This window comes from Natator depressus, chromosome 7 (assembly GCF_965152275.1).
Source record: "Natator depressus isolate rNatDep1 chromosome 7, rNatDep2.hap1, whole genome shotgun sequence".
Classification (NCBI taxonomy): domain Eukaryota; kingdom Metazoa; phylum Chordata; order Testudines; family Cheloniidae; genus Natator; species Natator depressus.
In genome coordinates this window covers 73328283-73347819 of record NC_134240.1, presented here as the reverse complement: position 1 = coordinate 73347819, position 19537 = coordinate 73328283, and the positions used below count along the sequence as shown (strand labels likewise).

General features: G+C 43.0%; 1 protein-coding gene across 6 annotated transcripts in view; it reads right to left on the bottom strand.

Moving 5' to 3' along the window:
- The window catches only part of GRID1 (glutamate ionotropic receptor delta type subunit 1), a 791498-nt gene that overhangs the window by 58328 nt on the left and 713633 nt on the right, over positions 1 to 19537 (bottom strand). For all 6 annotated transcript variants that reach the window (XM_074958779.1, XM_074958780.1, XM_074958777.1 and 3 more), the window contains exon 12: positions 18906 to 19044. In XM_074958779.1, the coding sequence (XP_074814880.1) occupies positions 18906 to 19044 (139 nt within the window). The remainder of the gene's footprint in view (positions 1 to 18905; positions 19045 to 19537) is intronic.

The following is a 19537-nucleotide window of genomic DNA, read 5'->3' as shown; positions in this document are numbered from 1 at the left end:
GCTGCGGAGCTCGTGAAGATCTTCGCAAGGGTGGGCCTCCCACGGGAGATCCTCACTGATCAAGGGACCAACTTTACATCTAAGCTGTTCCGCCAGATATGTGCCCTATTGGGGATTAAGAAATTGCAGACCTCAGTCTACCATCCCCAGACTGACGGATTGGTCGAGCGGTTCAACCGGACCCTGAAGGGGATGTTGCGACGTTTTCCCACCCAGGATCTCCGCCAGTGGGACCAGCTGCTCCCTCCTTTACTGCTGGCGATTCGAGAAGTCCCACAGGCGTCCACGAAGTTCTCCCCGTTCGAGCTCCTCTATGGGCGGCGACCCCGCGGGGTGTTGGACCTCTTGAGGGAGACTTGGGAACACAACCCGTCCGCAACACAGGGTCTCTTGCAATATGACTTACAACTGCAGGGGCGGCTGGCGCGGGCGGGCGAGCTCGCGAGGGAGAACTTAAACTCCACCCAAAGAGCCCAGGAGCAACACTACAACCGGGGCGCCCAGGCTCGATCATTCAGGCCACGGGACCGAGTGCTCCTCCTGCTCCCCTCGGAGGAATCAAAGCTTTTTGCCCGCTGGCAGGGTCCGTATGAGGTCCTCCGCCAGGTAGGGCCGGTAACCTATGAGATTCGGCAACCTGGTCGCTGTAAGGAAAGGCAGATTTATCATGTGAACCTCTTAAAACCGTGGCAGGACCGGGAAGGGGTCATGGTGGCCCCATATCCCCCCGAACCGGAATTGGGGCCCCAACCACCCGAAGAGTCGGATGATGGTGAACCCGAGCTAGCAGAGACCCTCACCGTCGAGCAGCGAGAACAGGCACTCTGCTTAGTGAGGGCATTCCCCAAGACGTTCACCACGAAACCCGGGCGGACGACGCTCACCTACCATGTGATCCAGACGGAACCCGGGGTGGTGGTCCGAGAGGCAGCCCGGCCATTGCCGAGGCGAATGCGGGAGGCCGTAGAGGAGGAAGTCCAGGCGATGTTGGAACTGGGTGTTATTGAGCCCTCCCAGAGCGAGTGGCGGAGCCCCGTTGTCCTCGTACCGAAGCCCGATGGGAGCCGGCGGTTTTGCATTGACTTCCGGAGGGTCAACGCCATCTCAAAATTTGACACCTATCCGATGCCCCGCGTCGATGAGCTTCTCGACCGGCTCGGGGAGGCCTGTTATATCACCACGTTAGATCTTACCAAAGGGTATTGGCAGATCCCCTTGGATCCCCGGTCCAAGGAGAAGACCGCGTTTGCCACCCCTTCAGGGTTGTACCATTTCACGCGGATGCCTTTCGGCCTACATGGGGCCCCGGCAACCTTCCAGCGTTTGATGGACCGGGTGTTGCAACCACACACGAAATACGCGGCGGCTTACCTGGACGATGTGGTCATCTATGGCAATAACTGGGAGGAGCATCTTAACCAAGTAGCGGCAGTCCTCCAGGACCTCCGCGCAGCCGGGCTGACGGCCAACCCGAAAAAATGCCGAATCGGGCGGGAGGAAACCACTTACCTGGGGTACACCTTGGGCCGCGGACAGGTCCGCCCCCTCATCGGGAAGGTCCAAGCACTCCAGGAATCTCCGGTGCCGACCACGAAGAGGCAAGTACGCCAATTTTTGGGCTTAGCTGGTTATTACCGGCGGTTTGTACCCCACTTCGCAAGCATTACCGCCCCGCTAACGGAACTCTTGACCAAGGACAGTCCTCGCCGGGTGCATTGGTCCAACGAGTGCGAGATGGCCTTTCGAACCATAAAAAAACGGCTGTGTAGCAATCCAATACTCTTCAGCCCCGACTTTCATCATGACTTTATTGTCCAGACCGATGCCTCTGGCGTTGGGCTTGGGGCGGTCCTCTCGCAGGAGGTGAATGGGGAGGAACACCCGATTGTTTACCTCAGTCGGAAGCTGTTCCCCAGAGAACGGAACTACTCCGTCGTGGAGAAAGAGGCCTTAGCTGTTAAGTGGGCAGTCGAGGCTCTCCGCTACTACCTCCTCGGGGCCCCCTTTATACTGGTCACGGACCACGCACCCCTGAAATGGCTCAATAAGATGAAGGACAATAATGCCAGGCTGATGCGATGGTATCTCGCTCTGCAGCCCTATGCCTTCACGATCCACCATCGGGCGGGACGAGACAACGCCAATGCAGATTTCCTATCCCGCCTCGGAGAAGGTGAGGATGCCAGCTCCGAAGATCGAGGGGCTGGATTTGAGGGGTGGGGTATGTAGGGAGCCAGTGTGGCTCCCCTCCGAACCAGAGGGTAAGGAGCCACCCTCTGGGCCTGAGTGGGTGGGGCCAGGCCGAGCTTCTGCCAATCCCCGGAAGGGGAAGGGTGGGACAGGAAGTACAAAGGGCGGGGCCCTCTGCCCAGTGAAGAGAACACCAGGGAGGGAGACAGACACAGGCTGCCAGCTGCTCCCTCGCAAGCCTGCTGCTGACCCAGGCGAACCCCTGGGCAAGGAGAGGCCTTACCGGGGGGAAGGCCTGTGGCAACCAGGGCTGCCGGCCGCTGCATATCCAGAGGAACCGGGGCTGCCCACAGCAGATTATCCAGAAGAACCAGAGCTGCCCGCAGCGGATTACCCAGAGGAGATGGAGATTCAAGAGCTGCCCGCAGCGGAATACCCGGGAGAGATGGAGGGACCGGAGCGACCCGCCTGAGAGAGATCGGGTAGGAAGTAGCCCAGGGGCCCAACTACACCGTGGGGTGGGTGTGTTTTGTCAGCGGGTGCAGATTGCCCGCTGACCCAGCGGCGGGACCTTCGCCTCCCGCCACTGTCAGGGCCCTGGGCTGGAACGCAGTGGAGTTGGGTGGGCCTGCTTTCCCCTTCCCCGGCGCTCCCCTGCCTGAGGGGCGTGCTACTGACTCTTGCCGGCGCTCCCCTGCCTGAGGGGCAGGCTACTGACTCTTGCCGGCGCTCCCCTGCCTGAGGGGCGCGCTACTGACTCCGGCCGGCCCACCTCCCCGCTAATTCCCCAATGCCTGGGAGTTGGGGCGGAGGCCTGCTACAAAGACCACTGCTCTCCATTGCCCCTAGGGGCTCGGAGGACCGACACCCGTCACATAACCCCAATTCGCACCCCAAGCAATGGTCCAATCCTGCATTTCTGTGTGTGGCTGGATTACTGCATCCACAAGTCAGTGGTACTTGGCACAGGGGCAGAACTCTCCCCACAAGCAACAAATTGGAAAATCAGGGCCCAAGCCATTAAAATTCATCTTTTGAAGAGTCTCCCCTCTCCAGATAGGAAGCCAACTGTTTTGCTCAGTTACTACCAAAACCTCACATACTGGGGGTGGAGTGAGGGGGGGAGTTCAAATGAAACACAGCTTGTTCAAATGTTGTATGAGAATCTTGAACCAGGCAAGTTTCTTTTGGGTTAGAGCTACCAACATTTCATGTAGCTCTGTATAACCAGCCAGTGCAAATATCTGGCAGAAGCCTTGACAGATAAAGCCCAACTAGTGCCAGTGGTTTCCACAGGTATATCTGATCAGCCTTCTAAATGGAATTCACAGCTCCATCTTGCATCCTGCTTCTGACCCAGCATAGCTCTTAAACATGCACTTAACTTTAGGCATATAAGCAGTCCCATTAAAGTCAAAGGGACTACTCAAGCTGAAAGTTAAGCATGTATTTAAGAGTTCTGCAGGGATCAGGACCAGAGTGCTCAGAGCCTTTCAAGCCCTTAGTGAACAATTCTGCTGATACTGTACAAGGAGGACTGAAATCCAACTCTCACACCCTCGAACCTTCTGGCTCTGCAGGGTAAACCAAGTCAGAGTAATACAATTTTTCTCACTGAAGTAATCTCATCTGATGCTGAATATACACAGAATAGTTCAGTTGCAAAAGAGGCCATTTCTACATGCTTATTTTTCAAAGTAGAACCACACTTTAACCACAAGGTCATTTTCCCCTCTCTTCTTCCACCACAATGACAATTGCTTACTATTGTTATTTGCACTTGTTATTTATATTACAGTGTCACCTAGAAGCCCCACATGAGATTAGGACCACATTGTGGTAAGCGTTTTTTAAAAGCTCTATTTTGATGCTGTATTGATAGCATAAGAAGAACAGAGGTGCAGTGGCAGATCAAGGCTGACTTTCAAAAACAGTAGCCTAAAGTTAGACTTCTAAATCTATATTTATGCTCCTAAATGACTGGATAGGCTTTCAGTACTAATCAATTGATAATCTTCACCCAAGGGCATGTCTTGAAGCCTATGGTTCCAAATCCAAGGCCCAGAAAGGGCCCATGAGCATCTGAAGGGCGGATCTGAAGGACAGCTGCTGTCAACCCCCAAAATCTGATAGTGTTGATCTCTACATCTGAACCCTGCCCAAGATCTACCCTTCATTTATCATTAGAGAAGGAAATGAAATATAGAAAATTTAGGATCTACCATAGACAAGGAGCCACTGCAAAGCTGGCTGCAGTTTTTTTCTGAAAACAGAGATCAGGTTTTTAAAGTTCACATTGGATTATTAAAGAACAAAACAAAAATACATCCCCTATGCCAATGGTTTTCAACCTTTTTTTAATTTGTGGTCCCCTAAAAATTTTCAAATGGAGGTACAGACCCCTTTGGAAATCTTACACAATCTGTGGATCTCCATGAGTCTGTGGACCACGGGCTGAAAACCATTGTTCTATGGTAACAACAACCTTTCGCTGATCCCTGACTCAGAGTATATAAACCCCCAGGGGTCTGTGGACCACAGGTTTAAAACCATTGCACTAGGCCATCATGCCTTTTATTTGAGCATTTTGAAGGGTTATTGTGTAAATGAAAGCAAGGTATTCTACACTTCTTGCAATATTAATTAAAGTAAAAACTGCAGCTGGTGTTTAACTACTACTCAGTCCCAGCAGCAGGTTTCAGTCACTTTACCTAAATCAAACATATCATAAAGTTGGCATGAAAATCATATTGTCTCAACCGAACACGTCTGGTGAGTGACACATGCTTTCACTTATAATGAAAATAACAAACTACCTCTATTACTAATGCAGATGTGTTTTTAAACTGTTCACCGTACTGATTTCTTCTACCACTCACATTTGGAAAGCTAAAATCATTATGGAGATTAATAACTAAGTTGAAGAAAACAAGTTCATTCTTCTATTCTGATATCATACGCATCTCATACTTCATTATGAAGCTGCTGCAGTGTGACTTTGTAAAGAAAAATAATTACTTTTTGTTCAGATGGTAATCTCTTTGGGGAAGGGATCGTCTTTTTGTTCTCTGTTTGTACAGCTCGTAGCACAATGGGGCCCAAGTCTATGACTGGGTTTCCTAGATGCTGTGGTAATATAAATAATAATAAATAGCAATAATTAAATAGTGTCAAGAATGAGTACGCCTGGTAGCTTGTTGCTAGATTGTGATATTCCTACTAATGCTGAATAGTACAGTACACAACTATTATATCATTATACCATGAGTAGTTCCATCAAAGTCAATGAGACTACTGGACTATGGCACCACGCAACTTTGTTGTGTGTGAGTTTACTGAAACTGACATATAATCTAAAACTGGCTGAACTTGGAGCACTGCGGAACCCAGTGAATTTAGGATTTAGTTGCTGCAGAGTAAATTGGGGTGTTGCCTGCATCAGTACCACTAATCTCATGGCCAAGGAGGACTGGAGAGGGATCCTTTTGAAGCTTTGGCCCTGGTGTCTGCCAGAGGGGTTGCCCCACATGTACAATAAGCCATTATTATTGCTCTCCCTCTCCCTCAGTTTGAACACCAGTCTCACTTTATTTGTGGGCCTGATTTGGTATCACTGAAAGCTTTAAAGCAAAATCAACAGGCTGCTCCATGCGTTGATGATAACCATTCTTATTAGGCCAGACTAATCACATTTCTTAGCTTGAAAATGTCATCACTTCTCTAGCTAAGAAACAGTATTTTTTTTTTGGCCATTTTGATGGTTGTTCTCTATTTTTCATTAGATCAGTGGTTCCCAAACTGGGGTTTGTGAAACGTTACAGGGGTTCTCAGGAAAAAATTCCCTAATGGCGGACAGAGCGGTCCCTAGGAACCCCGGGCAGCACGGGGCTAGCAGCCCAGAGCCCCTGGACTTCCAAGAGCTAGGCAGATCAAAGCAAGCATATCTATCACACTGAGGAGATTTAAACTTCAAGACTCCTTATAAGAAATGGAAAGAGAGGTGGATATTTTTTGCTGTTTTAAAATTAAATAGGCAACCGGTATTGTTTTTAAAATTATTATGAAGAACAAGTTTAAGCTTTGTTGTAACGTGTGTTGTTTGCCTGGGCTGCTCAAGACCTGAATGCTTGTGTAGGAGGAACTCTGAGTTGGCTTCTTAAATACCTTCATGCTGTTTCACATCTGATACTCCTTGATGAAACATAGCAGCCTTGTCTTATAACAGGCTTATTCAAAGTGATACAAGCTACGAAAGTGAGATCCTGGAAAAGTGTTGCTGTTTGCATAATATAATAAAAATACTGTAATGATAAATAATAACTAATAATAAATAGTGTGTAATAAGCATGTCATAAGAACAAATTTTATATTTCCAAGATCATTGCTTTTATTATGTATACTCAGGTAAAGGACAAAATCCCTGGAAATATTCATTTTTAGGAGGGGGTTTGAGAGACTTGACATTTTAGTGAAAGGGGTTCACAGGTTGTTAAAAGTTTGGGAACCACTGCATTAGATGGATATGCATAGTTATAAAACAATGAAAATAAGTCAGTGATTTATTTTCCTAGACTGACTCCAACATTTTGGGTGGAGATGCAAATTTCGCTAACTGCATATGATTATTAAGGTAGGTTTTGCAACTGTACCAACATGGCTTCTCTAGAATACTACTACTCTTCTCCTGTACACAGATGAGACTGGAAACACTCCAATACCGAACAGCTGAAGGAGGCGCACACACAGAGAAAAAGAGGTTTTATTCAGCAAAGCTGATGAGTTCAGGAAATGATGATAACATATACCACCTTCCCATTGTTAAGAGATTGATCATTCCAGGAAAGCTGTTCTCCTTATTAGAAAACTATTTGGGATATGACAGTGATAACTCATTAAAGATACCAGTGCAGGAAAGTATTCGGTAGATAAATAAATAAATAACCCAACACCTTCCCCCCCACCAAAAAAAGTGATGAACACTTTCAGTAGCATGTTATTATCACGAAAATTAAGAACACCAATTCCTGTCTCACAAAAATCCTTTAAAATTCGATTAATCCATCAGGAGTAACACAAATAATTCCAACTCTACTTAAGAGAATATAAGATTTTAAAAGCCTCAGTGAGTAAAAGGTTAATCATGATCCATGGTGAAATGTAAAAGAACACTGAAAGCTTCTGGTGGAAAATGGAGGAAACAACGATTGATTAGCCTGAGAAAAACAAATAAACCCTGCTTCCAATCCCAAACCTCCTGCTCCTCTTTAATAGCTAGTCATTCTTATACTCAGAGAAACCTGGTAAGGATTCTGAAGGTGCTAGTAGGCTATGTCAGATAATAGGGAGAGAAAAGAAAAAAAGAGTTCACAAGGGAAACCAATATAAATGTTAGTTTGAGAAAGGAGAATAAAAGAGATTTCAGTGCTACAAGAGTTACAGTTTGAAAGGATAATTGCGTAAAGACATTTTCTAGGTGAGTAACGTATTCCATATCTTCACCTTTTCTGGGTGGATCCACAATTCTGGGCATACAGTTGGTTAATTGTTAACAGATTTAATGCACAAAAATACAAAGTGAAGTGGTTCCACTTTTAATTTTTGTCACCACAAAATGTTTTTATTTCCTTTTGTGGCTATATCATTTTGACAGCAGATGCACCTAAGAAATCCTTCATGGAGAGAACTACACAGCTACTAAGACAAATTAAACCACAGCTTATAATTAGTATTTGTCCAAGATCTAACTGCCTATACATTCAGTTAAACAGAATTTGTAAGACTTTTTGTAATAGTGTCAAATGGTAACTCCAAATAATAAGACATTCTTTCATAGCGATGAGAATCACCAAAGCAGAGATGTTACGAACAAGGGGGAAAAAATAAAGAAAAGGAGTGTTTTTATTACAGCAGAAACTACAGATATGAACAGAATATTTTACAGTGAATTCTAAAAGTTCCTCAGAAGTTTCAAATATGTGCACAATACTGCTCCATATCTTAAGTGAGCTAAGAAGTGTTATATACTACCTTGAGTTCTCATTTTTCACTGAAGTACATCAAACTTAGGATGAGTTTAGGATGGAGGACCATCCTTTGGGGTTGTTATATGAACTGAACTTCTAGCTATATTACATAACTTTAGTTCAACACTTGAAATATGAAATAGAGGCAAACCTATAGCAGTATGATGTTGGTCACTGTTTACCACTCTGGTATTGGCCAGCGTTGTTCCAGTAATAAAATAAATATTTATATTTTCAGCTGTTTAGAGCAACATCAGGGAAAGGGTTCCCTTGCATTATGGGATCGTTCCTGCATCTTTCTGGTAAAAATATAAACCAAAATAGTACTATAATGGCACACTGTGATTCCCATATTCATCTTGGTACCACTGAGCACATGGTATCAGAAAATAATTGGGATACGTCCCTCTTGCTGTCAGATATGAAAGAAAAACTGACATTTTCTAACTGAAGTGATAGCAAATGAAAAATTTCTGTCCAGGAAGGAAAGATGAACTCTGCTTTCCTAACAGGCTTTCAATGATAGTTCCTAGTTACAGATCTAGGTCAGTATTTTAAGAGAGGTGGTGGAGTTGCAACTCATTGTAGCTAAATATATACTGATTAATTACGGGAACTTTTCCAAGTGCACCTCAGAATTCTGCTGTGCTCATCAGTGAAATCCTGTACCCCTGCTGCTTTGGAGCCCTTTATGAGATTGTGCTCTGCATAGCTGGGTAACTGGATAATATGGACACTTCACATGGAAGAGCTATTCTCTTATACTAATAACTGTAGATAGCACAGAGAAATGGTATAAATATAAAATGTATTTTACTTTAATTATATTTTTCTTTGAGTGGATCAGTTCTGCTGGTAATTCCATAAAACCCTTTGTCCCAGGTTCTATCTGGCATCCTACTTTGAGATTCTTAATACTGTCTAAGGAAGGATATATCCAGTGGATGGGACAAGATTTGACTGTACAAAAGAAGAGCAAATACAGCCAACAGGCAAACACTGTATAGGGAAAAGACACTCAGCTACTACAGGGATAGGGGCCATATAAGTATCTAGCTAGAATATGGTATAGTGGATAAAGGATAGACTCCCATCAGGCCCTCTCAGAGGCCCAGAGAGGCCCATGCCACTTCCAGCTTTTGAGGTGCTAGCCATAATAAAAATTAAAAATGACAACACATGAAAACAAAATAAGGCACCAAAAAACAAGTCTGGAAACTTATCAAATGCCAAAAAATTAACAAGTGTCTAAATTTGAGGCCCCCTTTCAGTTTGAGGCCCAGGCCAAATGACCCTCCTGGCCCCCCTTCTGATTGGCCCTCTCTCCCATGTCTTGCAATGGTGAAACACAAAAATTCAAGTATAGGGTGTTAGTTTGCTTTGCATTTGGTTGTTCCTAGGCCAGAACAGCTTTCCATAATGGAGGACACAGTTAGTTTTTCTTCTGTTCTTGGCTTGGTCCTTAAAAATGATGGATGATGGCAATCTTTACAGTTAGGAAATGTTTGCAACTTTAAGACCTGTTCTGTCTTAACTGTTGTAGTAATCTTTATTATGCTTTCTTGATAACCTTTTTCATTAGTGTTTTTTATTGGTTCATTCAGGGCACTTTGTAAGCATCTTTACAATAGACCAATGGAACAATAAAATGTTGTACTGGAAAAAATTTGACTGCTGCATCCTGCATTCTCTCCTCCTGTAGCAGCCAGACAGAAAAAAGTATAAGGGGGGGGGAACCATATAGAAGTGGGGTTACTGAGTGGAACGATTCTTGCCGTATAAAGAAACCAAATATAAACAGAACAGTGAATGGAACAATGATTAGGCGAGTGGGCAGAGCAATGAAAGATGATACAAAATGCATAAAGCAGTTCTGCTTCTGAGATTGCAAATGAGTAGGCTATATTAAAGAGAAAACTTCAAAGAACTTCAAAGAAACAGAGAGGTGAGAGGTTCGAAATCCCAAGATGCGAACGAACCCTTTGAATATTGGCTGACATATCACGAGAACTGCTGTTCTTGTTGGAGTTCCACCACTGCAGTTGAGCAAAAAAAACATGTAAAATCAAAAGATTTAGCAGGATATCCACTGGTGTGAGCCAAAGGATCAAGAGCCCAGCTGATGAATTTTGGCATAGTCATATCCAAATCACTGTCCTTATTTGGCCTCTAATCCAAATGTTTGTCTAAACTTAATCTGGATCTCAACACTGACTCCTCAATCCATTTCAACTACAGAAGTTCCCTAGAAGGGGAAGAATGAATAGACACATAAATTACAATGCAGCACAAGAAATGATAGAAATCCACCAGTACTTCAGTCTTCCAACAGCCTCCACTATAAACCTTCCTTTAAAAGTCACAGCTGGAGATGTGTAATGCATGTTTAACTTTCAGTTGTGCTCTCCAAATTTTGCACCCACAAAAATGACTCATGCTAGTGTTTGCACCTATACAGTTGCACACATGCCCAATTGGTATGAAAGGTTAGTATCCATCCCATCTGCTGCTGAACTATGAAGATTCACTAGTAGATATAGCCACCGGTGTGGAGAGCTCCTAAGAAGCTCCAAATTTTGTGTAGTATGGGGCTTCCCAGGAGCCCTTGACTACTGGCGTCAACACTGAGGAAATTCAAGTGAGGCAGCAGCAGCTTTATTACATTTCTGCATGTGGCTGGTCCTGGGATGGGGAAGGAACAGTGCTGGCACGGAGGACAGCCGAGTCTTTCCCCTTGAATTTCTGTGCCATGGTGCGTCAGCAGCAAAGCATTTCCAAAGAAATGCTCCTCTGTGTGCACGGGGAGTGCAAGCAAGCCATACAGAAGACTCAAAGGCAACCATTACACTACAGGTGTTTTTCTCCTCTCCTAGTTAACTCACTTGAGTCCTGTACTCTTTTTAGCCATCTCTTTTTTATGAGATCCTTAATCATGATGATGATGGGTTATTTTTAATAATGCTCCCCCCACACACACACACACAAACCCTTCCTGTTTAGGTGCCCAAGGTGCTGCATAGACATGTTAAAATACTGTAAAAATAAACAAAATTAACAATATAAGAAAACCAAATGAAATATTGAAAATCAAATCCTGTCGCATCAGTAAGAAGAGGGCTGCTTTCAAGCTCAAGCAGTTCCAATTCAAGGTCCCAGCAAGTGCAGATACCTACGAGTTTTCTTGCTACCAAAAAAAAAACACCGTTAACAGTTTCACAGTAAGCCTCTCTTTATTCCCCAAAACGAGCTTTTTCGCTAAGGCCATATCTACACTACAGGGCTAGCCCCATAGCATAGATGCAGACTACAGTGGTATAAGGGGTTTCTCTATTTCTGCAGGAATAACACCTCCCTGGGAGATGGTAGCTAGATCGACAGAAGCATTCTTCCATTAACTTAGCTGTATCAATGCTGAGAGTTCAGTAGGCATATCTATAGCACTCAGGGGTATGGATTTTTCACACGCCTGACCAATGTAGCTATTTTGACCTAAATTTTAAGTGTAGACCAACCCTAAAAAGTAAGCCTTCTACTACTTTTTCCACTATCTGGGATTTAGAGGAAGTTCTCCTTGATTTTCTTTAATATAAATATATTTTATTTTCAATGGAACTTAGAAGTCTATCTTAGGTACTTTTATGGCCCCCATTACTGTAGTATCTGAGTAACTAACAATCTTTAAATAATTTATATTCACAACACCCCTGTGCGCTACGGAAATGCTATTAGACCCCTTGCACAGATAGAGAACTGATGCATAAAGAGGCAAAGTAATTTGTCCAAGGTCACACAAGAAATCTGCGGCAGAGGAGGAACTTCTCCCTAAACACTGGCCCATCCTTCCTACTAGCATCCTGGGAAAGCAGGCAAGCTAGTGTAAAATTTCAGCTCTCAAAAACAAAACAGAAACCCACACCAAAAACAGGTAAACTTAGGAATTAGAGCACAAATAAAGAAACCCCAAATCATGAGATGACACAAGAAGCAATTATAACATCAGACATAATATACTCTTCATGTGCAATCAGCAAATGAACATGTACAGATGCATTTAAAATATTCATAATGTCTGATGCAAGGACCTATTTGACAAAAGCTCTAATTTAAACTCTTTCAAATTTGCAGACAGCTTACTTTATGCCCTAGTTTTTTAAGATGCAGTACTTAATTATCATCAGGAGAGCTCTCCTAAACCTGAGTTTTGGAATATATATGTAGCTGTTGAATTGCTTGTATTTTGCTTGCTAACAAGGAGCAAAGATGGAAGTTACATCATTGCTAATTAAACTCATAATTACATATGGCTGGCTTAGTCAGACAGCAGATCCCATGGCTGTCAGAAAACACAAACAAATCAAAGCACAATCTATCATGTAAAAGTTTAGATCATTTTTTGTGGATTGTCTCATTGGAGGGCTCCATACTTTACACACAGTTCTGAAGTTGGCAATTGGAAACGCAAAGTAGAATTGCTTGGGCCTAGCAAGAAAGAACACTTGGGATTTACCTGGGATGGCCTAGTGATCATTTGATTTTAATTGCAAGGTTCCTGTAAGATTTTTGCCCTTAAGGGACTGATATAGCCCCTCAGCCTTCCTTAAGGTGTTTGTCTGAGAATTTCTCTAGATTTTCAAAAATGTTTAAAAATTACTCAATCAGTCCTGGTAGAACTTGGATCATTGCCTTCTCATCCCCAGCAGCACCTCCTCACCAAGTGCCACAAATCTGGTCCCTTGGGGACACTATATTCATCTGCTCCTCTGTCCCAACCTGGGTAATGTCTGGACCTTGAGGGCCTTATTTTCAGAGGCCCCAAGCACTCACTACTCCCAATTATCTCAACTGGAGATGTGAGTGCTCAGCACTTCCCAAAATCAGACTCTAGGACCTCATTGTCTTGTTGTTTTCTGCAGCATCCCCATGGTCACTGAGATCTTAAGTGTACACAATCATCAGTGCTCTTCAAGACATCCACCTTGCTTAGTGTTGTAGATCTGGGAACAGCAGGGTATCAGAGTTAGGAGGAAGTTGAAAAGTGTGAAGCCAAGACAGGAAAAGGGGATGTGGCGAAGGCCTTTAAAAAGTGGGGCTACAGATGGTTACAGAAGCATGAAGTGTAGTTCACCAGGAACTGGAGGATGGACAGGATGGGAAGGATGGACAGGATGGGCCCAGACCTTCTCCATGCTATCTACACTGTGTTTGAGCTCCTAAAACATAGCCAACCGTCAGTGCAGTTTTGGTGCTCCAACATCCAGAATGCTGGAAAACTCCTGCAACGTGTGGGAACTCCTGAGAACCTTAGGAAGTCCACAAGAGGGGAGTCATGTGCTTTCGGAGAAGATGCCTCTCCTAACAGATTCATAGATTTGGTCAGGGCACAGCCCCTTTTCTTCTGGGGCTAACAGAGTCTTTGAGCAACCTTCTCTAGCCTCCTCTCGGATACTGCACTATCTGGTGTGTTGGGACTGCTTTCTTCCCCCTGTACTGATGCTCCTAATCTGGCTAATTTCCCTTTCTGTGGACTTTAGGAGGGGCATTGGAGCTCAAACAAGGGTCTGGCAAATCTTGTAAAGCTCATCAGTGCCATGATCTTTAAATGGCCTACTGCCATTCTGCAGTTTCTAATCTGACATTTTAATTTAATTAATTTGCTTTCCAACAGCTCGACTTTGGTCTGGTGCACACCTCTTGAAGATCTTGCTAACACACACCATTTGTGGTTTCTCTGAAAAGCCATTTTGTAGCTGGTGTGCGGAGAACAATGAGTATTAGTAGAATGCTTGACACCTGTTTATTTTCTTCCATACTTCAGCTCTCTGCTAGTCACAGATAACATGTGGCAAATTTAAATTCTAGAGGGAGTTTGGGAGCAAAATCAGGCTTGTAATGAACTTAACTATGTCGCAGCTACTGCTGCGACATAATACTAGTTTCTTCCCTGCTGGCAATTTAACAGCAGCAATACTGCACACCAGAAGACTCTTCTATGGAGAGAGAGCGATAACAGCATATATTTATATAGGGGTTCAGTTTCCTAACATGGAAAAAATGCAGGAGGATTTGATCGCTCTCAGTTGGTGGTAAAATTGTCAACTATTATTTATGGTGCCTCAAATCTCACTATGGGAGGGAAAAAAAGAAATTCAAATATATATTTCCCTTCTACGAAAGGTCTTATCTGGAAAAGTTCCAATGCCTAGTATAGAAGGGAGACAAAAGTTATTTGCATTATACATTACTTCACTGAAACCAAGTAGTAGTAAGATCAGGAAACACAGATGCCAACTTTCACGTGTTAAATAAGCACCCCGACTTTCACAATAAACCAGAAATCAGGCTAATCCCATTTCAAAACAAGGCCAAAACAAGCCAAATCCCTAAGAACCCCAACACTCTATGTGACTAGATCCCCCAGCATGCAGTCTGGGACTGTGGTGGGCCCACTGTGCACCCCGACTCTCTCCCCACCTTGTCACTGCTTACCCCTTGCCCCTGCTTGCCCTCCCTTGCACTTGCTTGCTGGGAGTCGATCAAAAAAAAAAAAAGAAGCAACAAGCTACAACAAGCCAAACAAGCTACAAGCCAAAAACTAGCCAATAAGCAACTCACAAGCCAGTTAAGCCAAAAACAAGCCCAATTTCTGTGTTATTTTCACAGGTTTGGCATGTCTGTCTGGGAACTTGCAGACTAGGGTCTGATGCAGCAGAAGAAACACATGGCAGAGATCAAGTTTCAGCCTCAGGGAAATCTCCCACTCTGTGGCTGGTGATGAATTATTTTTTACAGGAAATCTGTGCCTACCTGGCTGGGGCATGGAATCACCTCCACCATATTGAAGATGGAAGGGGGCAGCCAGTCTTTTGAGCACATTTAGTATTGTTTTCAGGGAAAGTGGCACTAAGGTAACATTAGAAGCTTCCAATAAAAACCAAACCCAAATCTTAAAAAAACAGATTCTTTGCAGAGGAAAAAATCAGGTAGGGACACAGGTGGCTTTCAACCACTTTTTCATCCCTCAGTGTTTAAGCTTTCTGGCCCCTACTATAAGTCTGAGCAGCCTTCAAGCTGCTGTAAAATGTGCTTAACTACTCATAGTCATAAGATACTCTTCTAGCAGCTGGGGACTGTCAAGGAATAGGACCATCCTGACCACCCAGAGATTTTCCATTGTACAACCAGAATTCTCAAAGGACAAGATCTGCCAGCTTTCTACCGCCAAAGAGGTGTAAAACAGCTATAGAAAGTGTGACAGGGCGCTATCAGCAGCACCCCGATCACTGATATTGCCTCAACCCGAGGAAGGCCACAGGCCCAACTGGGGGCAATTATACATTTTCTGTTGGGGGATTGTGAGCACTGGGTAACAATCACTGGTCCAACAAGGTAATTAGGGTGAATATAAGGGGAAGAAACAGGAATCAAGGGGCAGCTCAGAAGGAAGCTCAGGGGATGAGGGCTACAAGGAAGCCTACGCTTTCCGTAAGGCTGTGTTGCACAGTGTTACTATGTAAGAGGGGAGTAAATACACACCTTGGTGGAAGATAAACAGCCCAGTGTGTGTTTGTGACTGTGAAACCATCTGAACTGACCAGTGAGGGTCACCAGGCAGTGATGGAGGCACCTTGTGACAAAAGGGCTGAGAATTTGGGCCAACATCTTTCTATTAGTTACTGAAGAGAGATGTAAATTCAACCTCACAAATACTATTTTTTCAATTTAACATAATATTTGAATAGGTAGGGATTTTTTCTTGCCAAGGCATGAATTTAGGACTCTGTGTGTGTCGCCTTAATGACATACCAGCGTTGAATTCCCAAGGTCATATCTGCTTTTTTTAATAGGATATTTTGACTCACCATTCCCTTCCCAAGAGTTAGAAGCTTCCATTGTCTGTTATTCTTCATTCAGTTTTGGAGTAAAATGGGAGGGAAGACTCACTTGACCAATGTCTGTGAAATAAGTCTATGGATAATCAGAAAGGGCAAAACTCCAAACAACAAGAAAGTTGAAGGCCCAACATTAATTACTCTTGCCAGCATCAGGGCATGCCACAGATTTCTGAGAGTGACCTGCTCTATTAGAGATGCACTGCATGAGGGAAACCAATTGTTATTGTTCCCTCATCTTAGCCTCACTATTCAGGCCAGATAGAAGGAACTGGCCATTTAGAGGTGCTCCTTTTTAGATGAAGGAGTTAAGGTCTGAAACGTATTTGTAGCAACAGTCAAAACAAGGGTTTTTTTAGCAGCTAGCACTGCAAGTTCAACACAGCTTTGTTATCAGATACCAGGTTGATTTCTGCCTTGTATATCATCACTGACCATAAGGAATCTGTTATTGGGAACTGGCAGTTGCCATTTTGTTGACAGTTGGCCATAATTACATTTCATGGGCCATCACTGGAAATGCACTCTGTGTCATAACTAAAGGTAAAAGGCTGATTGCTTTCTGAGGTCACAAGACAAAGTCAAATGGGTTCTGTAACTGAACTATCATTTTAGAGATTTAGGTAGAGTTTTTCCAAGACACTTAGTGGATTTGGATGGCCAATTCTGATTAATTTCAATAGGAATTAGGTGTCCAAATCCCATGAGAGGTTTTGAATACTTCAACCTTAGTGACCTACTGACAACACAGAAAATCTGCTGTTGATTTTACCTCTCCACTGAAGTTTTTTTTACTGCATCTATTGTGCTCTTGTCTTCCACTGAAATCAGAGGAGTTTTAGGAAGCACCTGACAGATTGCACAACCAACTCCTTCTACTACAAGAAACTGTAACATTCAGAAGTAGGTCATTTTTCAAGCTCTACAGCTCATTGTTCCTGACTTGAGTTGTAACACTGATTTGCGCATTGTGCTTCCACCTCAAACCCATATTACAATTTGTTACCGAAGTCAGGACTGAGCATTGTGGCAATTTGCAGTACTCGTTGTCTACCATGGACAAAATCTTCTTATACCTGCTGTGCCCATGAAGCATTTCCTAAAGGAGCATTCTCTGTTTGCAACATCACACCCAGACACACTATTATAGGATGTATATATAAAATGACAAGTTATGGTATACAGGTTTTATTAACGTGAGTTTGGGATGACAATATTACTCATGAGAGATTAAGTCAACTGGACTTAATCAGCTGGACATTTAGTTGCTGGACTACAGAGAGGGAAAAGGGGATATTACTGCAACCGGTTGTGGGAGTTCTCCTTTAGCTTATGGAGTAGAGGTCTCTATGTTAGGACAAGGATTCTAGTCCTATCTCCCCCGTATGTATATTTGGGAGATATATATAGTAACTGTGTCTATTTGTAGTACAAGAATTCATTACATCAGCACCTTCCACGGTTAGAAGAAGATCCTGTGTCCCTTCATAACACTAGGAATCTTCCATTTCCAATGGAATAAAGCTCTCATTTCCCTTATGGGCCACAGGATATCAGACCATAAATCTGTCACTGGGGAAAGACTGATGACAAACTGCCTGCCTTGCACTTCATTCAAGTGTATAAGGTAGTGGCCGTAGTAAGGATGTTTTATTAAATGTGCATTTCTCTACATATATGTTGGCAATATCATTGTGATAAATTACAGAGCCTTGTAATAAACTGCATTTATTCTGCACCTTTATCCTCCTTACCTTGCACTCATTCACATCTGATAAGAGTATTTCCAAGCCTCTGGGCAGTTTTTGGACAACTGCCGTTTAAAAAAAATCAACTTGCCAGGGAAATGCTTCCTTTTTTCCTCCTAAATATGGATAAACTTCCCAAAATTACACTGGCAAGAAGTGCAGGGCACTTAGGGAGTTAGTCCATATTTGAGAAGAAAGAAGGAAACATTTCCCTGGCAAGCTGATTTTTTTTTTTGAATGGCAGAAATTCTGCCCAGAACTCCCAAAATTGTCCAGAGGCTTGAAAATACTCTCATCAGATGTGAATGAGTGCAAGGTAAGGAGGACAAAGGTGAAGAATAAATGCAGTTTATTACAAGGGTCTGCAATTTATCACAATGATACCGTCAACATATATATGGAGAAATATATATATTTAATAGAACAACTTCCTTACTACATCTACTACCTTAGAGTCTGATTCTGCCATCCTTTCTCCCTTCCTAGGAGTACCTTGCTCTTCAAATAGTCATAATAAATCTGGTCTTTTGATTTTAAGAGTGTGCCTATCATTTGGTACATGGAATTTTGTGTGCATAATCATTTTCATGCAGTACTATATAAAACTGCAGATGACAACATACACAAAATTGTACATGCAAAACTAGAGGCCATATGTTGCACGATGTCTTAGAGATATAAATTCTATACCATTCTTTCAGATTTCCTCTTTTACAACCAGAAATATTAAGACTCACAAATGTAGGTAACCTAAATAGTGACGAAGAAAACCTGCATAAGAAAATGAGTTCTCTCAGTTAGAGGGATTTGTATTTTCCTTTCAAATCAGCAAAAGTTTTCTCTTAAAGTCTAAGTGCCATGATCTTCCTTATACAAATGTGAAAACTGCTTGGCATTTGTAGGAAAAAGAGGGAAATAGGGAAGGGAGAAATGCAGACACTGAAAATAAGGAGAAAATTCCCTCCAATATTCTCCTCTCAAGAATGAACATTCAAAGGGATGATGCATATCTATGAAATTGAGGTTTCCAGCTCTGTGTAAAGAAAGGCACTTACCTTATAGGATTATCCATCCTTGATACTGTGAGAAATGCTGCTAAATTAGCTGTGTAGGATGAACACACAATAAGGGTAAAGAGCCACCAACTTCCCATCACAATGCGCATAGCCACAGAATTGATAGCAGATTCACCACCTACAAATAAGGAGAGAAATTGAGGTCTCACAGAAACCTGCATTTAAGATCACCTACAGTACATGTTCCATGTCTAAAGTGACACTGTGAACAATCCCTATGAATTTTACTTGTTGTTCAACTTGCATTAATCACCCCATCAATATGTTCAAAGACCTATCTTAAGTAGGTCTGATATTTTATAAAAACATACTATCTAACTGCTAAGCCATCCAGAAAGCTGTAGAATACTCTGGTGTACTGGTGAGGTTGATCTGCAACAAAAAAAAAATACTAAAATATGTTAAAATCACTGATTTGAATTAAATCTTGTAAAATTTCTACATCAACCCTCTGGATCCCACTTGCCTCTCACATAGTCATAGAATAATGCTCTCAAGAAAATCCACAAAGGGCCTTACCCAGAATTGTCAGGATCTAATCCACAGAATGACTTCCATAAATACAGGCGAATTAATAATAATAAATAATAATAATAATTAATAATGTAATA